The sequence below is a fragment of the Sus scrofa genome, chromosome 2 (assembly GCF_000003025.6).
Source record: "Sus scrofa isolate TJ Tabasco breed Duroc chromosome 2, Sscrofa11.1, whole genome shotgun sequence".
NCBI lineage: Eukaryota > Metazoa > Chordata > Mammalia > Artiodactyla > Suidae > Sus > Sus scrofa.
This window is the reverse complement of record NC_010444.4, coordinates 10473993-10486349: the sequence shown is the minus strand read 5'-3', so window position 1 is coordinate 10486349 and position 12357 is coordinate 10473993. Positions and strand designations below refer to the sequence as shown.

The following is a 12357-nucleotide window of genomic DNA, read 5'->3' as shown; positions in this document are numbered from 1 at the left end:
AGAGATTGGACATAGCTCCCTGGGCTGTACAATAGAACCCCATTGCTAACAATTCTAAAGGGAATATTGCATCCACCAACCCCAAACGCCCCATCCGTCCCACTCCCTCCCCTCTCCCTCCTCCCCCAGGGCAACCACAGGTCTGCTCTCCATGTCCATGATCTCTTTCTGGTTTGCAGATAGGATCTTTAGCCATACTTTAGATTCCACACATAAGTAATGTCACATGGTATTTGTCTTCCTTTTTCTCACTTGCTTCACAAAGTAGGAGAATCCTTGAGTCTGGCGCCTTAGACCATTCAGCCATCCTGGCATTTTTATTGGAGCTTTTTTATTTCATACTTAAACCTCTTTTCTCTCTTCCACTGAAAACCTTGCTTCATAACAACATTAGCAAAATTACTTACATGCTTTAACGTGTAACCTAAGTATGATACTTTCAGCGAACAGTGGCAATATCACCAACAATAAGAGTTTTGCATAGACTTTCAAATTTCATTAGTCTTTTTTTGTGGTTGTTGTTTTGGTTTGAGTTTGGGGGTGCGTTACTGTTTGCTTGTTTTTGTCCTTAGAAAATATCTCACTCTGAATGTTGAGTCAAAATTCTGCATTTTAAAGCCACTTAAGTAATGTTTTTTTCTTTTGGGCTATGTCACCAACTTGATGCAATTAGGTTCATTTGTCTTAGTTGGTTCTCAGTCTTGACAGATGAGTTGATCTATTTTTTGATTCTGTAACACATTGACATGGTTGCAAAAGCAAGCTAGAAAGCAAGAAAAATCTCAATTTCATCCCATAAAATTAACTTTGTATTCAATTTTGGTTTATTCTTCCACTGCTTCTTATTGAGAATATACATACATATATGTATATGTAAATTTGTGTGTATGTAAAAGAAACAAACTATAAGCACTGTTCTGGGCCCTCTTTTTAAGGCCTAAACAGTTACTATATGAAAATTTGATAACCAACAAGGACCTGCCATATAGCAGAGGGAACTCTACTCAACTTTTTTTTTTCCTTCTTATGGCCACACCTGCAGCATGTGGAAGTTTCTAGGCTAGGGGTTGAGTTGGAGCTGCACCTGCAAGCCTACACCCCAACCATGGCAGTGCCAGATCTGAACTGCATCTGCAGCATGCTCCATAGCTTACCACAATGCCAGATCCTTAACCCACTGAGCCAGGCCGGGGATCAGACCTGCATCCCCAGGGACACTATATCTGGTTCTTAACTCTGTGAGCCAGAAAAGAAGCTCCAACTCAAATATTTTATAATAACCTACAGGAGAAAAGAAGCTGGAAAAAAAAGAAATACATGTATGTACAACTAAATCACTTTTCTATACACCTAAAACTAACAAACATTATAAATGAACTAACTTCCATTTAAAAAATAATTTTTTAAAAAGAGAAAAAATGCAATTGTATTAATAACAACAATAATAACCAAAAAAGAAAACCCTAAACAATATATGGGGGAGAACTCACCCATTCCACTCCTCTCTCCATCCACATTCTGCCAAGTTGTGCACCTGCCCTATATATCTTAACTGATACAACCCTATGGGTGGTCACTCCAGGTAGGTTTCTAATCTTTTGCTTTTACAAGTAAAGTTACAATGAACAGCTTGCACATATGACGTGTGGCATTTTTGCCAGTGTATCTTTGGAATCAGTCCCTAGAAGGAGAGTTGCTGAGTTAAAGAGCACACGTGTGTGTTGTGTGCTAGATGCTGTCAGGTGCCCTCCACAGGGACTGAACCATCAAACCTAAGTTTTATCAATGTGCAAAAATGAGAAGGAAGATGCCCCACAACTTCTGTCACCCGGCCAGTGACCATCAGCCTCCTTTATTTCACCAAGAGACAAGCCTGGACAGATATCCTGAGGAACAGGGCAGCCTCCACTATTTAACCAAGAGACAGGTCTGGACAGATCTCATACAGGAAGACCCAAGTCCAGGGAACCCTGAAGGAGCAGCAAAATGCCATCATCTTTGCTTTGGCGGCAATAGGAGGTAAACCAGTGTATCTGTTCATCTCAGGCTGAGCAGAAGCTCAGAGTGGTGATTTTTAGGTCTTCTTTGATTGAGAAGACACTTAAAACTTATTTCTGACTTTGTATGTTTGGTTGGGCACACTACAAGTTTCAAGGTTTGGATCCCCTTGGGGAATTACAACAAGTGCATAGTAAGTGGAAATTTTTATACATGTTAGCTTCCATGCCCCTGGTGGTCCTTCTTGACAAATGGAAGGAAAATTCACATGGTTAAAATGTATTTAGTCCCTTATTCATTCACCCAGAGTGAATGGAACCTCCTCTCTGTCCCCTCTTGACTCCCACCTCCAGGTAAGAAAGAAAAACCTGCACAGCCTGCAGGCTGAATCCAGCACACAGTTGCTTGAGGTTTGGATCACACGATGTTTCTTTGCGGAAAAAAAGAGAGAGAGAGAATTAGTACTTAACATTTGAGATCAAGGGATTTTACATAAATATCCAGACTTCTGACTTCTCTGGAAAACTTGCCCAACCAGCCTGCTTTCCAGCATGGCAGCCACTGTTTAGAGCTGAGTAGACACTGCCCCAGCCCAGGATGCCTGTAAAACCAGTCCATGCATTGCTCTTGCAACCTGGGCCATGAATTTGTGAGAACTGCCCTAGACTGCCAGCTCCCTGAAGACAAGGACTGCCTGCATTTTACTCATGTTTGACTTCCTGGCATCTAACCTGGACCCCAGCACACAGGGTCCTCCATTAATGTATTGGATGAATAAGACATCTTTTGGAGGCATGCATCCCATTTCTTCCAATAGTAAGACTGTGCCATTGGAATTCCCTCTAGCCTAGGTCTTGGAAGACAAATGGCACCCCAGGTGTCATGATCTGTGCCATGGGTCCCTACCTAAAGCCACTTGTATGTCAGCGGGCTGCTCCTAAAGTCTTCACTTTGCCATTTGACCTCTTTTCCTCCTCGCAATCTCCTCTTCAACAGAGAACAAGGCACACCTCACTAAGTGGCTGCCAAGACCACATGAGTTCATAAAATGTCAAGCATGGCCCCCAGCACTTATTTTTATCACATTGTTAGCAGTGTTTCATCTCCAATGTCACAAGAGCCTCCCAGCTCTTTGTTAGTTCCCGCAGTTTGATTTCGTTGTGCAGCTAAGCCCCAAGGAAAAGATTGCAGTAAAATCTCTGTATTCTGAGAATTTTCCACGTCTACTCCCCAAGGACACTGATGGAGGCTAAGATCTTATCAGGAGGTCTGTATTTCTTATCATGTCCATTAGTGGCCCACAGGGGACAATTGAGCCATTTCAGAGCATATAAAACTAGAACCTTTGGGCCACTACTACATGCTAAGAACTTGCTCTTTCCTGAGTACCTGGACCCAGGAAAGAAGCATGAAGTGGCTTGTGATCCTTGGGCTGGTGGCCCTCTCAGAGTGCTTAGTCATGTAAGTACGGGGACTGGAAGCGAGATCATCTTCCTCTCCCTCCCTCTCTCTCTCTCTCTCTCTCTCTCTCTCTCTCTCTCTCTCTCTCTCTCTCTCTTTTTATCTCTCTCTTTCTTTCTCTCTGGAATATTTCTTGTCATCCTCTTATTCATCTACCCATCAGGGTTAGAAGGGAATGTCATCATTCCTGACAGTCTTAAACTTCAACTCTCACTGATTGATAAGTACCTTGCCATGGGCACCGTGGGGCCCAGGGGTCTTGGGGTAGGCCTGCAGGGCAACAGTCCCATCATGACCTATGTGAAAAAATGGCACACCTTGGATTTGTTCAGTGCACAACCTGTGCAAACGTCAGCATAGTCCTGTGGAACACCATTTCTCCTGCATTTGCTCCTAGGTCTCCTCTCGGTTCTCTCTCCATTTCTGTGTCTATATGTCCCTGGGGTGTCATCTCTGTATCTGTCTTTTTTTTCTCTCCATCACTTTGGATGTCTCTCTGCATGAAGAACACTCCAAGGTTTTGTTGTTTTTTTCTTTTTCAACTTGACTCATTCTAGTTTCTATAGGCTCTTAATTTTCATAATATATCCCCATCTCCTGGCTTCCTCTCTCACCTCTTTCTTCTGATTGAGCCCTGGAGAAAGATCAGGAGGGCTACTGCTAGGCCTTTTGACCTCTAACAAGCAGTATGACCACAGCCAAGTCACAGACTCCCTGTCCTGCATTCCAAAGTCCTTCTCTGTAAAAAGAGGATCATGATGACCCTTGGGCCTCCCTCCCAGAGCTACTGTGAGGCAGATACAGCAGGGTGACAGTAGCAATGGTAACGGCTGTCATTGTTGAGACTTCCCATATATCAGCTACATTACATCCATCCTCTTACCTAATAGCCAGAACATTCTATGTAGGGTGTGGGGTTATTGTAGTCCACTATTTCCTGATAGAGGGACTGAGACTCCAAATGGTCATATGACTTATATGAGATTAAACAAAAGAACCTGTATTCAAACCTCGGTCTTTGCCATGGTCTTTGCAAGATGACGCTCATAAAAATACTTGGAAAATACACAGCTCCACTACAATGCAAGGTGTGACAGTCATTCTACAACACCAACAGCAGAGGGCTCTCTCTTATTTTTTTCCTTTTCCCATGCTTCATGAAGAATCCCTCTCACGAAGGTCAAGTCCATCCGAGAAAACCTCAGGGAAAAAGACTTGCTGCTAAATTTCCTGAAGGAACATCCCTACAACATGATCCAGAAATTCGGGCTAAAGGGTTCTCTCTGTTCCCCAAAAATCTCTTGTCTTCGCCTGTGGAACTACCTGGATGTGAGTACCTGGGAAGGATGGCCCCACAGCGCCCCCTGGTGCTCTGGTCTAGTACTGGGTATACTCTGGAGGTCCGGGAGGGATACTGGGGCTGGGGGTCCTGCAGGAAGCCCAACCTCAGGGGAACAGGCGCCTCATACCCAGAGGAGAAGGCACTCCCACCCTCAACTCTTGGTCTGCAGTGACTGGGCCCAGCAATTACCAGGTGGCAGGTAAACATCCATTTCTGTGCCAAAGATGTGTCATCGTCTTGAGGAAGATTGTTCTTTTAGACCTAAGAGAGCCACTGAGCTACGGAGGAAGGGTGAGTCATGTCTGATAAAACAAAGTCAACTGCAAAGCAGGTTTAAAACCCCAGGCAATGGAAGTGGAGCCTCCAAAGACCCAAATATGATACCAGTAAAAAGTTATTGAGCCCCTTCCTTGGGTGACACTATAGAAATCTAATGCTATATGGTTATGGCTACTGATTTTAAAAAAGGTCTTATCTATTCTGCAAGAATGCAGAGGCTGGCCTGAGACACAGCAACTCATACATGAATCACATAAAAGGGCCAACTGCCTGGTGTTGAAAGGACAAGGTTTGAGTTTGGGCGAAGGAAGGAGAAGGACATGCTCAAGCTGGGCCTTGAGGGGGACACTGGAGAGCTGCTCCAATGAGGCACTGGTCTGAGCAGAGGCTGTGAGGTGGGAAAGGGATTTTAGGTGCCATGGGGCAGCTCGAGGTTGGTGGCACATTGGGAAACCAGGGTGACCAGGGCAGCCAGGCCTGCCCTGACCACCCCTTCCTGGCCCCTATAGATGGTCTACGTGGGCAACATCACCATTGGCACACCCCCGCAGCTGTTCAGTGTCATATTTGACACCGCCTCATCTGACTTGTGGGTGCCCTCCAACCAATGCCACAGCAGAGCCTGTGGTGAGTGCCCCCCCATCCCTCTTGTGCTCCCCCCACCCCCTTCTCAGTCCACGGCAAGCTCACAGACACTCATCTCCTCTGTCTGCAGTTACACACAGGTCATTCAATCCAACTCTTTCCAGTACCTTCCAGAGTTCAAATCGGACCGTCAAACTGGCCCCTCATTCTGGGCTAGTGTCTGGATTACTGGGATATGACACCGTTCAGGTAATGTGAAAACCATGAGCTGAGGCAGGGCTGGCCAAGGACGGGATCCCTTAGGAGGGCCTGGCTTTCCCACAGTCCTGAGTGGCTCGCCTCCTACCTGCCCTGCAGGACTCTGTCCCTGTGGAGCAAGTGCACCTGCTGACATGCAGACTCTCAGATCAGCCAACCCAGAGAGAAGTTTGAGGGGTGGATTTGCTAGCAGCAGGGAGAGGGGAGAGAAAAACACACACCTTTCTATTCCCCAACTGGGCCTGGCACTTCCATTGTGATCATTGTTTAATCCTGCAGCCCCCATCCCACACACCCACCCCTGGCAGATACTATTATTATCTGCTTTATACAGATTAGGAGACTGAGATGCAGAGAGCAAGGGCCTTGGCCAAGGTCACCTATCTGGTAAGCGGTGAAACTGAGATGGCCAGTCAAGACTCATGCAGGTGTGGGGTTTTGGGGGGAGAGAATAAAACTTATCTGGGGCCCCTGGGAGACAGCCAAGGGCTTCAGGCACACAGGTGGGGGAGGCAGGGGGCCAAAGATCTGGGAGCTACCTGCTAAATGCATTCTACTCTAGGGGCTCTTGGAGAATCTCATTAAAATTAAGGCCAGACTCCCTGAAAGGAGTACTCTCTTTTTCTTCCCCTTTCTCTCTCTCTCATGCACACCACACACACACACACACACACACACACACACACACACACACACACACACACAAATTTCCCTAAGGACCTTGCAGCTTCACTGTATAATGGGCATCTTTCTTACTGTGTGGATGCAGAATCCACAATGCATTGCAACGAACTCATCCCTTTCTACCATCAGATCCCAGGGACGCCAAAGAGAAGGTTACCCTGCTCTCTCCTCATGTTCTCCTCAGGTGGGAATCATTTGGTTCTGTCCTGGTCTCACTTTCCGCACGAGGATGAGGGCATAAGGCCAATCTACTAACTGCAGACAGCGTTCCCCAAAAGAGTGGCTGTGGGTTGTTATCCACAGCCCCACACAAAGGGGAACCAGATCCCCATCCCAGCTTGGTCAGTGGTCAACCCAGGGCCCATCAGGGTGTTTGTTCAGTGCAAGCTAATGTCATCTCCCTGCCCATCTCCACCCCAGCCCAGTGCCAGCCCTGCTTCCCAAACCTTCATAGGGAACAATCCTTTCCCCCACAGATTGGCAGATTCAAGAGCGAGAACCAGGCATTTGGCTTGAGCCAGTCAGAGCCTGTAAAGGAACTTGAAAATGCATTCTTTGATGGCGTCCTGGGCCTGGGCTATCCCAGCCTCGCCATCCAAGGGACCACCCCCGTCTTTGACAACTTAAGGAAGCAAGGGCAAATTCCGGAGCCTGTCTTTGCCCTCTACTTGAGCACGTAAGTCTGAGTGGGACAAGCCCTCTCTATATTTATGCGGCAACATGCGACAATTGCATGAAAATGTCTAGACAACCTGATCCAGAAGATCCATGGTAGTCTAGACCAGGGTCAACTAACTGAGGCTCCAGAGCCATATATGGCCCTGCCACAGGTTTTTGGAAATAAAGTTTTATTGTAACACATTCATCCGCTTGGGTTAAAGGGCAGCGCTTGGTCCAGGGAGGTGGGGGGGGGAGGAGGAGCAGTGGAGGGGTCAGGATACAGGTGGGAAGAGAAGAGAATGGGATTCGCTGACGGATTCGATAAGGAAAGGACAGGGATGGGGGGACTGTTTCTTCCTCACTCACATTTGACCAGGAGCCCAGGAGCAGCTGGAGCACTGGCAGGGGCCAGTGCAAAAGGAACATGAGGGACCCCTTTGTGGAAAACGTTGAGTTTCAAGACAGAGATGGCAGCGGCACGGGGCCAGGAACCTGGCCTTGGGTGAGCCTGATCCATGCCCTTGGCACCCTAAGGTCCCAGCTTTCCTGAAAATTGACAGGCTGGCCCAGTGGCAGCCACAGCCCTCCAGGCTGGGGTCCCCAGAGGGATTCTCTCAGCAGGCTGATTGCGGGAGGGGACCAGTCCCTCTAGGAAGGGTGGGTGGTCAGAGCCTGGCCAGGATGCCCAGGTTCAAACCTCTTCTGGGCCACTCACTAGCCAGTCAGGTACTCAGCCCTCCATGCTTCAATTTCTGCATCTGTAAAATGGGATCATTGCAGTGCCTGTGATGGGTGGATAAGCACACCCCACAACAGTGCCTGGTGTGGCCATGTTGAGAAAAGCCACCCATTATTCTCCTACACTCAGCCCTCCCTCCCCCTCTGCTCCTCAGCAATACAAAGAAGGGCAGCGTGCTGATGATTGGCGGCGTGGACAACAACTTCTTCACAGGAAACCTCAAGTGGGTGCCCCTGTCAGCGCGAAACTACTGGCAGATCACCTTGGACAGGTAAGCCCCTCCCTCTGAGGACCACGCTGAGGGATGCCCACACAGGGGCACACAGACACAGGAAAGCACACACACATTCACACACAGAAACATGGTCATACACAAACAGATACACACACACTCCACAGAAAAAGACCCACATAGAAAGACACACAAAGAAACACACAGGCAGACACATATAGTCACACAGACACAGCAAGACACACAGAGGTACACAGAAACACACACCACCCATGGGTCAATAATCACCCAAGCCTCCTGACCAGGGTCCTGACCAGGGCCCAGAGATTCTTCTGCAACCCAGATGCTGCAGCTTCCTCTATGGGAGGTGGGAGAGGAATGTGGTTTGAGGACCCTAAAGGGTCCTGAAAGGAGGATCAGGGAGACTTCCACGAGCCTGAGCAGGCTGGTGCTACGATGACCAACCGTCCTCGGCTACCCAGGCCCAAGCAGGTGATTCGTGCACAGGACCGCCAGTGGGAAAACAAGACACGTCCTGGACAAACTGGGAAAACGGGTCTCCTTAGGGAGAAGCTACCCAGCAGTGTACAGAGGCTGGCTGCATTCTTGAGACTGGAAAGCACATCAGACAGAGAGATACCTCCTGACCCTGACCCACCCAGCCCCATCCCAGGCACACAGGCGGACAGGGACTATCAAGAGACCACCAGGGAGCTGGGATCCAAGAGTGGCCTCAGAACAAGAGGCAGGAGTTGAGCCCCTCACACAAGAGCTTCCATGTCCCTTGGAGGCCCCTGGGCAATGTCGCTCATTGGCTGCCCGGGGGCCTCAGTGTCTGAGCCAGCCCAGGGGGCAGGGCTGGGGACAAGCTCTCCCAGGGCACCAGTGTCCCCCTCCCCACCACTCTGAGCATCTGCTGCCCCAGAGAACCTCCACCGTCTCTCTGGGTGTGGACCCATTATTTCTCAGACTCCAGAAACAGGGCTCTGGTGTCCCCCATTCATGTCTTCATTCATTCATTCCACAAACCCAAGGTGTGGATCCACTGTGTCCTGGGCATTTGACAATAGGACTTGTTCTTACAGACCTAGTATACAGTGAGGGAGACATACAGCAAAGGAGTCAGAAAAAGAATGAATAGCCACTTCATACCATGCTAGACATGAGGAAGTATACACAGAGAATGGCCAGGAGTGAAGCTTGGTCTAGTCTGGAGGGGTGGGGAGACTTCCCTGAAATGTGACAATTAAGCTGCAGCCTGGATAAGGAGGAGAAATTAACCAAAGGCGATGGAGGCCTTCTAGACAGGGTGACCAGCACATGCCAAGGCCCTGAGATCCGAAAGAGCCTGGTGCATTCAAGAACTGAAAGGAAGTCATGGAAGATGAAATGACTGGAGCAAAGGAAAACAGAATGGGGGCATGATCTGGAGACTGTTCTGGAGACAGGCTCTGGGGGAGGCGGGGAGGAGTGGGCAGCAATGGGAAGAGACTTCAGAGGGATCCTGGTGACCACTTTGTCCACTGTCTCTTAGGATCACCTGGAGAGGGGTGGTTGTTGGTTGTACCCGTGGCTGCCAGGCCATCTTGGATAGTGGGAGCGCATTCCTGCTTGGCCCAAGTAGACAGATCTCCAGCATCCAGAAGATTATCCAGGCCAGGTTCATTGAGAACGAGGTGAAAGATCATGCCACAGGGTCTCTCTGGGGCTCTATACACAGGAAGGATCAGCTGGGCCAACCTCTCTCCCTCGTTTTCTAATAGTACCAGGTCCGATGTTGTGCCAGGACGACCCTGGCTGACTTCATCTTCACCATTAACAACGTCCAATACCCAGTGCCAGCTCGTGCCTACATCCGAAAGGTGAGGGGCCAACCCTGGGGGCTGGTGCTCAAATCAGGGACTTGGAGGAACCATAGGGCTGCTTGATGCTGAGAGGAGGGGACCATAAAGGCCAAGCTGCACCACTGAAGATGCTGCTGAGCCCCACCCACCACTTCAACCACCCCACCTCCTGTGTCTGGGGTCAGAGCTTCCCACAAAACCAGCCTCTTGAAGGCAAAGGGAAGACTAGGACAACCACCATCCTGAAATAAAGATGGAGACTCCACCCCAGGCAGGTGTAGTACAGCCACAAGGAGAGGGGACCACTAAGGGCTTCTGTCCTCAAGGAGCTTCTGGTCAACCAGGGCCCACAGATGGATGACACAGAATCCCTGTGATCATCAGGCTGAGGGACAAGGGGGTTGGCTGAGGACACTGCCAGTGTGTTGTCCCACCAGAGTGGTTCACAGTCTCCCTGCCCATCTCCAAAGTGCCCTGGTTTGGATGATGATTAGAGGGTTTCCCGAGTCCTAGGCTGCACCTGCCCTTCGTAAGGCCCAGTTCCCCCTCTGGGAGCTGGGACACCAGACCAGCCCTGTGCAGGGCTTGGAGGCCCTCCTGCATGAAGGGGACACAGTGACTGCACAGCCCTGGCTCAGACTTCAGCTTTATTACACATCAGCTCCCAATGGGAATTGAAAGGAGGCTGAAGGAGCTCAAAGAAGGCTGTGAAGAAGAGAGGGAATTTCAATGATTCTAAACCCCCATCCTCTGGGGTGGAGGCAAATGGACACTGGGCTCCATGCCCACGGTACCCCTGGGGGCTGTGCCAAGGGATGCCAGGGGCAGATCCAGCCTAACGAGGGCTAGAGATAGGGGAGCACCGGGCCAAGTCACCCAACCCAGCCTGGAGTGGCCAAGGAGGATGAGCGGGGTCCAGGAAGGCCACCCGAGTGGGGGTGGGGTGAGGCGCTGAGCACAGTCTTAAAGAACAGGTTGTGGGGAAAGGGGCAAGAAAAGGCCTTCTGTGCAGAGAGAACAGCCAGCCTGGGGCAGAAGGAACGAAACAGCAGGGAGGGGTGGAGGGGGGCTACAGCCCACCTGGTTCTTGGATGGACACCCCGCTTCTGCAGCTGCTCAGAGAGAACCAAGTGGGTCTCACCTAAGGCGGGAGATGAAACCCAGAAGCTGCCTGCTCTTGATATGGAGGGAGGGCAGTGGCAGGTGAGGGCCCATGCTCATGGCCATGTCTTTCCCACTTCCCCAGGGTTCTACTCCTCGCCGCTGCTACAGCAACTTTAGTGGAGGCACAGAAAGCTTGGGCAAGGAGGAGACGTGGATCCTGGGTGAGGTCTTCTTAAGGCTGTACTTCACTGTTTTTGATCGAGGACAGAACAGGATTGGCCTGGCTATCGCGGTGTAAATGCTGGAGCTGCTTCAAGAAGCAACCAGGCCCACTCCCCAATCACACATTCACTCACACCTAGGGCGTTCTCACCCAGGGAGGGTGGCTTGACTGGGGTTCCGTGCTCTGCAAAGCCCAGTTCTGGGTAAAGATTAAAGGATTGCCTTGTCAGTGGTGCTAATACCAATGGGCACTTCTCTTGAGTCTGGGCGGTGCCTCATAATCACGAAGGACTCGATAACCTAGTCTGAACCAGAAGTGAGAGGAGCACATCTCCACGAGATTTCCAACAGAAGGGCAGACCTCTTGGAAGGATACCGGGGATCGGGGATGCAGACACCAGAGCAGATCCAAAGAGCTCAGTGATTTGACCCAAGTCATCAGAAGCCATCAGCTCATGCTTTTCATGCCTGGTCTTTCCCTCTTCTTGTCTTTCATTCTCTGGCCTCACAGCTTTCATGGCTCAGCCTTCTAAACATAATGAAGAACTCCGCAGATAGCTGCCCCAGGTCTTTCTATCCCTATGGCATTGAACCCCTAGGTAATCAAGGGTGGGAAATATCAGAGTAATAAAAAGGACTCTGATTGGTCCACCTGAGGTCATGTGTCCAACCCTGGACCAACCATCATGGAAAGGGTCATGGGGTATATGATTGGCTTTACTTGGTCACGTGGTGCTTCCCTGCAGAGACCAGGATTGACAGGTCTTCCAGAACCCCTATTGGAGCTGGAGAGAAGTGGCCCCAAATAAGTGCCAGAGGGATGTTCAGATTAAGGAACTCTGTGTGACTATCCCACAAACTGTGCCACATTCTCAGAGGGATGGTAAAGGTTAATAAAAATAGATGCTAGGCAGTGCCTTATCCTTGAGTGGTTAAGGAACCACCTTGT

The 12357-nt window shown here is 49.7% G+C and overlaps 1 protein-coding gene across 1 annotated transcript; it reads left to right on the top strand.

Moving 5' to 3' along the window:
* PPAG3 (pregnancy-associated glycoprotein 3) lies at positions 3407–11484 on the top strand. The gene is given in 9 exon segments (NM_213809.1): positions 3407–3459; positions 4623–4788; positions 5590–5707; positions 5796–5914; positions 7084–7283; positions 8161–8277; positions 9773–9914; positions 10002–10100; positions 11329–11484. Coding segments are annotated over 9 exon segments (1170 nt in total).